Here is a 12,783-nt window from a genome sequence, read left to right as displayed (position 1 = left end):
ATATTGGTGTTGTCTTTAGTTCACAATCAGAATTGCCAGTAGTGAAAGATGGAGAATTAAAAATTGTTTCCTTTACCACAAACCACAGACTGAGAAAGCAAAGTCAATATTCATTTTAGTCTCCCTTCCAAGGTTGCTCTGTTGAATCACTATCATCTACTCTATAAATGTTTTTTTAAGGACTAACACAGGACATTAAAAATTCAAATTTGGCTTTTTTTTTTTTCTTTCATGCTTAATAAAGCTTAGCACTAAATACTGGCATCTTGATGAAGGTGTGGAGCCTCTGTGGGAGCTGGGGTGTGCAATGCTCCATCATCTCCCAGTAAATCATTCCGTGGCAATTCTGAACCACCAGCCAGTGCAACCAAGCCAAGAGAGAAGTGTAATTGCCCGTTCTGAGTTTATTCTTCCTGGCTTGAGTTTTAACAGGGTTTTTAGCAGCTCTTAGCTCAAATCCTGCCCAGATTTAGTGCTTTGGATGCCATTTGTTTTCCTATCTGAGCACTCCGAGTTCGGCTCGTCAGTGGCCCAAAGCTTTTGCCCTTTCCTTTCCTGGGATTAGAAACATCTCACTGAAAATATGCAGGAGGAGGGAAAGTGCAGCATTAGGGGGTATTATGGGATTTTTAAGGTCAACTATCTCACAGCTCACATGGCAGAGGAATGAACACAGGGCAGCACCAGGCATCACATCCTGCCCCTGCCCCGGGCCCACGCCGTGCCTCGCTCCAAAGAAAACTCCTCCCTGCATCAGGAAAATCACAAACCTGTCAAGCTTCAGTGCAAAATCTTTTCATCCTTAACACCATCAATGTTTTCTGTGTAATAAGCTGCAGAACCACTGTTGTGCTTATCTGTATGTGACAAAGAGGTGGCTGTGTGTGAGGGTTTCCCAAATGCTTCTCAAACCACATTAATTTTCCTTTTATTATTTTGCTGCTTTTTTTGCACACTATTTGCTTTATTTGTGTTTAACTTGTGCTGTCCTGAGTTCCCCATGTGCCACCTCTCTTCTGCATTCATGCATTTTATTTTACCAGCAGAAACAATGCTAAATGCCTCTGCACCAAGAATGATCTAGAAGTGATAAATACTTTAGCTAAGGAGCCTCCAGCAAAACACTCAATTTTTCCCATAGCATTTTGCATCCAAGATAACTTTTTCTTTCTTTTTTCAAACTAATTGATGAAAATTAGAATTTTTTTCCTTTCTTCTCAGTACCAGAATTCATGCCTGCTCCATGCTAACTTTCATAATGTTGAATCCTTGCTCAGATCAAGGCTGCTTTTACATGCAAATAAAAAGTTTTCACTTCTTGGTATTTCTGTTGTGCAATAAAAAATACAGGTTCCTCTCATGAAAATTTCAGAAGATAATTTAAATCTTCAGCTTTGAATTATAAACATAATAAAATAAAAGTCTAATAAGGTCACACAGGGAATCTTGACTTTAAACATCATCAAGCATGGAAGTACCACAGTTAAAAACCTGTCCCACCTTCTGATCCCATGATGAGCCTTAGTTTCATAACACAGATGCTCCAACTCATGTGTTGGAAGAGCAGCCAAGCCTTGGGCAGGGCTGGAATCAGTTAAAAAGTTAAAAATAGCAGAGGACAACTGCCCAACTCCTCTGCTGTGACCCCATGGATTGTCACAGAGAGCAGCTGTGGGAGTCAGCCAAGAAGAGAGAGGGAAATGGAAGAGAAATTTGGAATGGATGGAAAGTCTCCTCTGGTTCCTCAGCCAGTGACTCCTCTGGTGAGCCCAAAGGATGGGACCCAGCAGATGAGGAGAGCCAGGCTCCCAGAAATGTCTACAGCCCTGTTAGAAACTGCAGGTGTCCTAAACATGAATTAGAGCTGGGGAATGGAAATTGTGAGAATATCCACACCAAAATTAACTTGAACACTCATCTCCTCAAACCTGCAGGGATAAGGATTTTCTTAATTGCAGTGGATCCTACCAGACTGCAGGTGTTTTACCTGTTTAGCAGGACTTTGTTTGCCAAGTTCATGTTCTTTCCAAGTGGGAAATGCAAGGACAAAGCCTGTACTTTTACTGCTGCACATTTGTTTGTGAGCTTCAAACTCCAGGTTTTCAGAGAGCTGATTGTGCTCAGTGGAGTCTGGGGAGGAGCACAAGTAATTCCCATGGGCGTGGGCTTGAGACATCAGAGTCTGGGGACTCTGTGGTGCCAGGAAGAGGCTTTGTCACCTTCCTGTGTCACTGCCTCCCAAGGCAGCCTGGTCCTTGCTTTGGGGATTGGCTTGTCCTTGCATTTTCTCTCTCTCATGTTGCAGAACTGGAATTGTTTGCCCTGTGAGTAATCCCTCTTGCAGTGGCAGAGCCCAGCTTCCAGCTCCCATCCCAAGCAGGTGAAAACTCCCAAACTGACCTGAGCTCAGGAAAGGTTCTTGTCTCATTATCTGGAGCACTGGCCACAGTGGCTGCAGGCAGGGCTGGGTTTATCTCTGATGCTTTTTTAACAGCAGTCCTGGATGCAGACACCAAAGTGGGATATGCAGCACATCGTGAGTGACTCAAAGCTGCATTTATTCCAGAGGACCAAAGGCTATAAGTTTGATTCACAGCTGACTTCACTTTTTCCTCAAAGCCAAAAGGTGTGGAAAACTATTTCCAGCTGAGACTCTGATTTCACCCCAGCAGATAATTTAGCTTCAAACTTAAACCTGGACTTTCCTGAAGTGCCAGATCCCTGGCCAGTTTAGGACTTTTCCACATTAACTACTTTAGCAGTTTAAAAAATAATGTCTCTGTCATTCATTTCACCTTCCAAGGAACTCAGTGAATACAAAAAAATGGGTCATAAACCCACAGAATTATAACAGATAAAAGAGAAAACCAAAGGAGGAATGCCAGGAGTTTTTGGTTGGGAAGGGCTTTGTGGGGTTGTGTGGCCCTCCAAAGGGCAATGCACATCCCCAGGGGTCTGCCTGGATCCCCTTTGCCCCCTTCCCCTGGGGACCCCAGCTGGGAGCTCTCCAGTGCTCCTCCCAGCCTTGCTCTGTGGGGTGAGCCCCAGGTGCTGCTTGGACACTGCTGCCCTTGGGGGCTTGCTCAGCCCTGGCAGGAGGAGGATGTGTGATCCCCAGGGCTGGCCTTGGGGAGCCCCAGCCCTGTGGCCAATGGGCCAAGGGATGAACTGGCTCCATCCTCCTGGGAGAACACAGCAGGGAAAGAGCACAGAGCTCATCCTGCTCTGGGACAGAGCTGCCCAAAGCTCCCAGTCTGCCTTGCCCTCTGCAGCAGGGTGGGTCTGGGAACTGGCTCGTGGTGCAAAACAAAGCAGAAGGTGCTCAGATGGACTGGGGGGTCACTCGTGGCCAGAAGAGCCCCATCCCAGAGAGCCAGTTGGTGCCACCAGCCCCCTTCCTGTGCTCAGGGACGGGCACTGAGAACCAGAGCAAAGGGTTGGTTTGTCTTTGATGTGCCAGTAACACATTTATTGTCTAATCTAGTCATTTCCCTTATTTAGCAAAAAAAATGAAGCTGCCATGAAAAAGGGGCTGGTACAGCATTGCCCATGGCCATGACAACTTTTCTGCAGAGACCAGAGGACACACAAGGACAAATAGCTGGGAGACCTCTGGGACACACTGTCTGTGGGGCTCTTTTCCCAGTGTAACTGAGTTACTTGGCTGGGAATCCCATAAGCCACAAGGACGTTTCTCAGTAACCAAATCTGTATTGATTGTCCCAGTCAATAGGAAATACCAGACTCTATAGCTAAAAAGATTTAAAGGCTTACATTAGATTTTCCTTGTGATTGATATCTAGGGTAATTTGCAGGAATAAAAATGGAAAAGGTCCCCATCCCCTTCTGTCTCAGCTTCTATGAGGAACAGCAAGTTCCTCTGGAGCTGCACAAGGCAGAACTGTTGGCTGTCAGCTCTGCTCCTGGTGCTGCACTGTCAGAGCACAGTGGTCACTTAGGGACTGGTGTCACAGGAGTCACTGAACTGTGCAAATTCATGAGCAAAGTGATAGTAGGAAATTTAAGAAGACTGTGCACACCTTAGAATCTAAGGCTGTGAGTTAAACAATACACTCTCCACAAACAAAACAAAGTCTAAAATTAGTCTCAGAGTGCTGCAATGCAACCTGCAGACTCAGATTTGAAAGGGCATGTTTTAGGCTTCTTTCACACCATTCCAGTAATGAACGTCTCAGCAGATGGCTTTTATCCTGATCTCCTGATGGATGGCAGTTCTTGGTAACCCTGCTGCAGAGAGCTCTCCCTTCCAGGGAAACTCTTAAGCACATGCATAATTCCAGGCGTGCACAGACTCCCCACTGGAGCTGAGTGTGTGCTTACAGCTGAGGATGTGCTTAAGAGCCTCCCTAAATGAGGGCCTTGATGTACAATTTAGAGGGAAGAATATATGCTGCTCAGTAGTCAAAGCAATCCAATTTACATAAATATTTATTTGTTTTCCATTATATATCATTTTTATGCAGGTGCTTGTGGGATGGATAGACGTCAGAACACATACATAATGGAAAAAAGCTTCAAAGGTATGGTATCCAGAGCTGCAGAACCCTGCCCAGGTGTGAGGAGGGTGTCCTAGAAGAGGTGAGATAGGAGCCTGGCAGGGAGGGACAGAGCCACCACCCACACGAGCTGCCTGCCTGGCTCCCAGCGCTCCTGGGCCATGAATGATGGATGCAAAGCTTCCCAGGGCCACGGGCTCTGCAGCACAGGGAGAAAGGGAGGGCTCAGCTCAGGGCAGGAGGGGCAGGTGGAGCTGGCCAGGGCACACTCAGGTAGGACCCACGGCCACACGGGCTCTGGGGGAGCTGCTGGTGGCACAGTGCTGCATTTCCCTGCTCTTGGCTCTGGCCATGCTGAGCTAAAAGAAAGCCCTGAGGAAAGGAGCTGCCCCTGCTCGTGCCCTCTGCTGAGAGGGATTTAGAGCAGAGCTGGAGAAGGGCCCTCCCTGAGGCCGAGGTCCCCTCATGCTGGCACCAGCACTTGTGGGCACTGACTCCAGGGCAGGTCCAAAACAGGACCTCAGATGAGTCACGAGCACAGGGCCCAGTGGTTTTACATGTCACTTTCCTCCACGTTTACATGCTCAATATTCCAGATCCATCTGGACCACGGGAACACTGGGCACAGTGGTTCCCACAGCTCCTGGCAGACTGGGCTGGGGTTTAGCTCGCTGAGCTTGTGCTCCAGAAGATGGAGCAAGGAGTCCCTGGGGAACAGGCAGCTTTCAGGCCGAGGTCCTGGATCCAAATTAGGCCTGGGAATGTCCCTCAGGGAGCCGAGGAGGGAAACACACCCAGCCTCTTCCTGCAGTGCCCTGGGGCTGCTGCCAGACCCCCTGCTCTGCCACGGCTCAGGTGTTCCAGAGCCACACCTTGGGCTCAGCCAACGAGGAATATCAAAAGCTATTCCACATAAAAAGCATTAGCCAGCTTATAGCCAGGCCTAGAAATCAATATTCACTTTGTAGCTGCTGTTTTCAAAAGACAGGGATGCAATATTTGTAGAACATCACCTTACCACACAGAATCACCAAAGGAAACCAAGAACCAGCAACCAAGTAGTTGTTGATAAAGTAAAAATATTGAATGGATTATGTATGGATATGATATATATGATTTATGATATACAAAATACTCAATCCACTGGTTTCAGCTACTTCAATGATTTCCCTTTTCAAAAGAAAAATCTTATAATAGAACAAGTTGTTCCCTCTACATGGAGCTATTAACTTCATTAGTTTAAACTAACCTACTGTGTTTACAAAGTTTAAAGGTACCTCAAGAACATGCAGCAGGAACTCCCATCCACAGGCACAGTCACACACAGGGGGACCAGTGGGGCAGGGAAAAAGAATCACAGTGACAGAGAACTGTGAAATGCATTTTCAGCTGCTACATATTTTCTTTAATTTTTAGGATCTGAACCATTTCCTTTACAAGTTTATCTCTTTATAAATTGAAAAATCAGGCTCAGAAGCCACAGCTGGAATTCTTTGTGGCTGCTCAGACAGGCAGGGCTGGCACTGGCAGGGGCAGGGACATAGGGGCACACCTGGCTTCCCAGGTATGTTTGGGAGCTCACCTGCAGGCACTCAGGAGCTGAGGGCTCTCAGAAGCAGCTGCCTTTCAGAAGCTGCCTTACCTTCTCAGAAGCAGGCTGAAGGTTCCCAAGGCCCCTCTGAAGGTCAATTCCTGGGCTCAGGCACCCCCAGTCCCAGGGGAGTCTCCTCCCAGGAGGAGCTGGGAATGTGCCCAATGCTCAGAGTGAGCTCTCCTTGCCCCGCCAGGCCCTGACTCACCACATTCCTCAGAAAATGGAAAGGAAGAAACTCCCAGTCCCAAACAATTGGATTCTGTCAGCAAAAATCCTTGGCAGGCAGGTGCCTGGGTTTTAGCTACTTTCATCCAATTTAAAACCACGTCTTTTTCCCAGTGTGGTCTACCTGGGGACAGCCTGTCCTGCAGTTGGAAGGGGTCTCTGGTGGTCCTGGACAAGACAGAGCCTTGCAGGGACACAGGGGCCTTGAGACTGAGGCCAGGCTGTGGAGAACCTGGGCCACCTCCTGCTGCCCCAGTTCTCTGAGGAGACCAGGGCTGGGGGCTGTGCCCAGAGCAGGGCACCAGCAGAGGGGTGTCCCCTGTGCAGCCTGGCACCAGGGCTGTGGTGGCTGAGCTGCTGGGGAGCTCCAGGTGTTGGGCACAGAGGTTTGGGGTTGCAGGTGTCAAGGCCAGAGTCTGACAGCAGCGGGGAGGGGCTGGCTGTCACAATGCCAGCCCTGTGGCACCTGGTGACAGGGGCTCACCAGGCACGAGGGCTTTCAGAGCAGGTTTCTGAGCAGTTTCTTTCCTGTGCATGGTGCTCAGTGATGCCATTCCTGAGCTCCTCCTTTCAGCTGAGTCCTTCTGTTTTTAGAGGTTTGGTTTTTAAATGATTAGTGCTGCACTGATGGAATGATGTGACCTCAGGCACAACCATTTTAAGGGAAAACACCCATGCTTTGCAGAAGAGCCAAGAGAACCCCAGCAGAGAGAAGCAGTGATCCCAGGGATGCAGGGCTGGGCTCAGAGAGGTTCCCCTGGCTGTTGTACAGGATGTGTCCCCACTCCTGTGGCTCTCTGAGCAGCAGCAATGGCCCCTCACTGTGTCACTGTCCCTTCAGCAGCCAGGGCTGGCCAGGTTAGGGCCAGCAGCCAGCACAGACACTTCATCCCAACAAGGGTTAAACAGGAGAGCACCTTCTACCAGTGCACAGCACCTCCCCTCAGCACTTCCACCTGCCTGGGGCATCCAAGGCTTGTCTGCAGCACGCCAGGGGAAATTCAGGACAGAAGAGAGGAACCCAGTCTGGGGGAGGGACTTTTCCAGTCCCTGCTAACAAAAATAAACCCTCCAAAGGTCTGCTGATTGGTATCTAGGCAACACAGAAGGCAAGGACTTCAAAATTAGAGCATATTCCCAATATTTCCCTAGAAGTCCAGCTGATTGAGTGCTTCCAGTGAGCCCCAGCACTGTGGGGCAAAGCTTTCACCTCCATGAGAGCTGGACCCTGTGGCAGGGAAGGATGAGGAGGCAGCACAGCCAGGGCTCACACATGGCTGCAGCACCATGGGCTGAGAATATTTCTAAATATGTTTGTTCTGCTTAAATTAATTCATGAAACAAAACTTGACAATTGATACCAGACCTCTTAATTATCCCCAAATTGCCTTAATAACAAATAACTCTACAGCCTTCAGAGTTAAATCCTCCATGATCTTGCACATAATGTTTCTTGAGGGCTAATGACTCCCTGGTGTACCCAGAATCCCAAACATCCACTGGTGCTCCAGAAAATATATTGTGTCCCAAGCAAAGGTCTGCTCCCAGGCAGACACAGAGCTCTGTTTACGTCAGCAGGAATGGTCCCAGGCACGCTGTTTCTCAATATCTCCTGGGAAAAGGCAATTCCTGGGAGAGGCCAAACAAGTCTGGGCAGCCCAAGTGGCATTCACTGGTTCTTCCGACTGGTCCTGGGAAGGGAAGGGCTGAGGGACACCTGCCTGGGAGGTAATGTCAGCCCTAACTGCAGTACAGGTGGATTTTAGCTCAGGGAGATAAAAGTAGCTGAGCTGGATGAAATAAAACTGCTGATGTGCTGGGATTTTTGCCATTGCCAGCTCCAATGTGCCCAATTCCATAAAGTACACAGCTATTTACCTGCAGCTGCAGCTCTTCAGGAGGAGGAATTCTCACTCTGCTCTTTGCTGTAGCAGCCAGCAGTCCTTTATAATCAACATTTCCTGAATCTACACCCAGTTCTGCTTTGATTTGCTCCCCCAGCCGTGGTGTGACAGGGAACGCTTTGCCAGGGGCTCTTGGGGCACAGAGGGAACCCTGCTTTTCACCCTGTGAGCACCTGCTCAGCAGCACTGCTGGAAATGGAGAAGCAAGTTGAAGATAATCTTCATGTCCCCCACCCCAAAATGCAGAGCTGGCTCGTTAGAGGCTGCCCAGGCTCTCCTAACGAGCTCTCTGTTCCTGGAGTAGCCACCAGGAGCTGTAAGCTGCTGGCAGGTGGAGCTGAGCCTTTCATTTGTCTGTCTATGGTTTCCTCACCTCTAACACCAACAGATCCCAGACTGGGGCACCTGGATTTAAGGCACATACACAGCAAAAGCCAACATTGAGCTCACTCATGTGCAGAAGCCTTTGGTCTCATAGGGCTGCCCCATCTCTCTGTAGAAGGATGGGATGGGGCAGTTTTCCACTCACTTGTACTGGGCTGGGGTTGGTGACACTGCAGGGACAAACCCTGCAGCCAACAGCCAGGGAATGTCACTGTTGCTTTGGTTCCCATCTCCTGTCATGTACCAAACCTGGCATGTTTCACTTGGAGGCTTATCTCACCCAGGCTGATGTCAGACAAGGAGTTTCTAAGTTTTCTAACTAAATAAACATTGCACTGGTGCCAGGCCTCTGCCAGCCTCCCCCTCCCTGATGGTCCCAGCTCTTTGTGTGCAGTGGAGCTTCCAGTAAGCTGCTTTCACTGACCCTGGGAGCTGGAGGGTTCTCCAGACTTGTTGGTACCACTGAAACCAGAGCCCAGAAAGGCAACACCTGGCACCTCCCTCAGGGCTGAACCAGGACCAGGGGCACCAGGCCAGGGGTGATGGACACACAGACACACAGACAGACACAGACACAACCCCAGAGCTGAAGGAGGGACAATCACTCACAGTGGAGCAAACCTGGCACGTGAGGGAGCAGGACGGGGCTGGCAGGCTCAGAGCCGAGGTTTGGAGAAGTGATGTCGTGTTGTCTGTCTATTTCTTAACCTGAATTTCTCTTTTTGTCTCCCATACTAGACAGCGGGGGCAGCTGGGATTGCAGCTATTTTGCAAGTCCCCCTATTTCACCGGGAGTATTTCATATATACCAGGATCTGCCTTTGTACTGTAACCCAGCACAAGAAAATGCCTCATCTTTCATTGCATCGCTCTAATTCTAAATTACTGGCACTGCCCAGCAGGATGCACACAGCAGCAATGGCACGTTCTTGAATGTCAATGTTAAGACCTATTTATTCTCTATTGTTTTTTATTTTTAAAGCAAGACTGGCACTGTACCTTGCAGCAGGCTAGCCTATCCCAGCCAGGGTCACCGAGCGGGCAGGCCGGTGGTCACAGCTCTCATGCCAACCTTGTTCTCCCCAGGCAGTGCCTCTGTCACCTCCTCTCCAGCCCAGGGGAGAGGAGCAGGAGATGTCTACAGCAAAGGGGGGGAAAAAGCAGAGCAAAAGTGAGGCTCAGATGGAGGCTTATCCTCCTCTGTGGAAACCCAAGCATTCCCCAGTTGTAGGATGTTGGATAACCCCAAAACCGGCTGGGGCAGCACGTGCAGAGGCTGCACTGGTGCAGTTTAGAGCCTGTGGCAGCATCGTGCACTCCAGCACAGGGCACTGGATGTGCCCAAGGCCTCGGCACTCACCCTGCAGCTGGCTGAGCAGCCCAGGTCCCAGCAGCAGCTCCTGCCTGCAGAGCCGACTGCCCGCGGCCGCGCCTGGGTGGAGCGGGATGAACACGGCTCCGTAGGAAGGAGGGGGAGGGAGGGAAAGGATTGCCACCTCAGAATTAAGTACTGCAGTAAAAGGCAGCTAGGACCTCTCACAGGAAAACCTTCAGTACTGAGCAGGTTTTCATTTCTTTCCTGCTAGTGAGTGGTGGATGCAATGGTCTGGAACACCCAGAGCACAAGCACCGGGTGGCTGTGCTGGAGGCTTCAAGGATCTTCCTTATCCCCTGCCCCCTTGTACCCCCCAGCCTTCCTGCAGAGGCTCAGTTGTAATTAACCTAATTAAACTAATGATCCTAATGCACCCACTTTGCTCTTGTTTTGCAGATTATATGAAAGAATCTGTGTGCAGCTCCAGCACTTGTTCCCTGAACAGCAGTGAAAACCCATACGCCACCATTAAAGACCCCCCCATTTTAACCTGCAAACACTCCGAGAGCAGCTACGTGGAAATGAAATCACCTGGTCACAGGGAGTCCCCGTATTCTGAAATGCCAACTTCATCAACAGCCAATAAAAACATCTACGAAGTTGGTAAGCAGTGGGTGGCACGGGGGGGTTGGGGGATGGTTTTCCCCTGTCCTGGTGCACGGATCCTGGGCTTGGCGTGGCACAGGGGTGAACTGGCAGGGGGAAGGCCTGAGCATTGGTGTGTTGGTTTGGGGAGCTGAGCCACAGTGGTGGATGTCTTGAGCTGGAAGGGACCCATGAGGATCAGGAGTTTTGGGACTGCTGCTGGTCACCACAATCCAGTTCTCCTTGCTCCCCCAGAGCCCACTGTCAGCATAGTCCAAGATGCCCGCAGCCGGAGTGCCAGCTACCTTCAGAGCCCCTATGACCTGCCTAGGAACAGTCACATTCCTGGGCACTACGACCTGCTGCCCGTCCGGCACAGCCCCACACACGGGCCTTCCTGGGACAAGCAGTCCTAGAGGGATGGACTTCACTGGGCACTGTGCTGCCAACACAGACTGTGAGGAAGCAGAGGAGAAGCCATTCCTTCCTTTTCTGCGGAGTGGCAAGGACTTAACATGACATCAGCTTGGGCCAACTGCTGCTGCATGATGTTATTTATAAAGACATTTTTGTATGGGTACCTGAAACTAATGAGAGCCTCCTCCACATGGGACTGGAGCACATCACCCCAGAAAGGTGTCTTCATGCTCCAGGCAAAAACTCTCTGTGGCGTGTTCTAACCCTGGCTCTGCTGTAAAATAAACCACAAAAACATGCTAAGTAGAAGGACTTCAGGATGTACATTTCTACTGACTGCAGCAAGAAACCTCTTACTGTTAGGAACAAGGTGACTAGGAATACGCTGGAATTTATTTTCATCTTTGTCATGGGAATGGACATTTTTCTGAATGAGAGCAGGGAAACTTGTCATTTCACTGTCTGGAAAGCTCATTTACTGCCATCACCATGTGCAACCTCTGCAGATCATGCTTGGTAATTAGCATTGAGATTGTCATCTCTGTATTCAGTAACAGAGAACTTGAGGAATATTAACACAGACACTTTCTGTGCAGTTTTTGATATCTTTCCACACATCCCCTGATCTTTGCTAATGAATGGAGTTTCCACAATGAGCCTCACACTCACTTACCACACTTTTAATGTTGATTGGCACAGGTAGGCTTTGATTTTCCTTATGCAGCTTCTCTTTTGGTAGCTAAATCCAGCAGATCTGTCAGGCAGTTTCAACTGCTGCCCCTCCAATTCCTGCCCTGGGACGCTGCAGGTTTGCACAGACCAGCCCTGGTTTCATTTCCTTTCTCAAGGCTGAGCCACATCGGCTTCTCTCTCCCATCTTCCCAAACCATCTCCTCATGATTCACTCTCAGCATGCCACTGATGACACCCCTTAATCTGATGTGCATTACCATGTAGTGCAACTCTACCCGTTGATGATTCTACCTGAAATGTCATCAAATGGAGCTGAAACTGGGTTTTCTTTTTCAGCAGCTGTTTGTGAAGTAATTATCAAGGGTCTGACCCATGGTAAAATTTTGGACTGAGCCACCATGATATTTTTTTTAATTTATAATCTCTATTGACCTAGAAAGTAGAGTACTTGCCGTTAGTTCCTTGTAGATTTTGAGCATGAAGTAGTATTGACTCTAAGTATGTAATTTTATTAGGCAAACGTGGAAATAGCAAGTTGATTGCCTTTTAAATATAAAAAATATTCTGTTGCACATACACAGTCTGATGGAATCGGAAGAGGATGACACCAGCCCCGTGGGTTTGCTCACAGCACGATCCCAGGAGTGACCTGCAGGGCTCAGGACTGGCAAGAGGAGCCCTCCAGCTCAGGGGCAGCAGCTGGATCCCAGCTCTGGGAATACTCCTGGATCCTTGGAGCACCATGGTGGGACCCAGCTGTGTCCCCACAGATGGGCTCAGCCCTCACGCCTGGGATCACAGCCCCTGGCTCTGGGCATTCTGCCCCTGGGAGCCTTTCCCCTTGGAGCCAGGACTCTCCAGGTGGTCAGGCTGGCTCTGAACCCCCAGCCTGAGCCTGGACACCCCCAGGACAGTCCAGGCTCCTGCAGGATCCTGCCCACGAGGTTTCCCGAATGCTGCATGTGTGCATGGGGGCCATGGCTGATCAGCAATAGCAATTTTGTTTTCCAGGAAAGCCTTATTTGAGATGTAAGGAAACAATTATTTTGTAGGCCCAGTAGGAATATATTTTGCATACATGAATAGAAA

At 49.5% G+C, this 12,783-nt stretch overlaps 1 protein-coding gene across 2 annotated transcripts in view; it reads left to right on the top strand.

Annotated features, from left to right (window-relative positions):
• Positions 1-11,310, top strand: part of MEGF11 (multiple EGF like domains 11) — a 194,554-nt gene extending 183,244 nt beyond the window's left edge. For both annotated transcript variants that reach the window (XM_059858705.1, XM_059858704.1), the window contains 3 exons: positions 4,485-4,541; positions 10,396-10,602; positions 10,840-11,310. In XM_059858705.1, coding sequence (XP_059714688.1) covers positions 4,485-4,541; positions 10,396-10,602; positions 10,840-11,000 — 425 coding nt within the window. In that variant the 3' untranslated portion in view covers positions 11,001-11,310. The remainder of the gene's footprint in view (positions 1-4,484; positions 4,542-10,395; positions 10,603-10,839) is intronic.
• Positions 11,311-12,783: the final 1,473 nt, after the last annotated feature.

The sequence above is a fragment of the Haemorhous mexicanus genome, chromosome 13 (genome assembly GCF_027477595.1).
Source record: "Haemorhous mexicanus isolate bHaeMex1 chromosome 13, bHaeMex1.pri, whole genome shotgun sequence".
Taxonomy (NCBI): domain Eukaryota; kingdom Metazoa; phylum Chordata; class Aves; order Passeriformes; family Fringillidae; genus Haemorhous; species Haemorhous mexicanus.
Note: the sequence above shows the minus strand (reverse complement) of the source record. Positions and strands in the feature narration are given on the sequence as shown.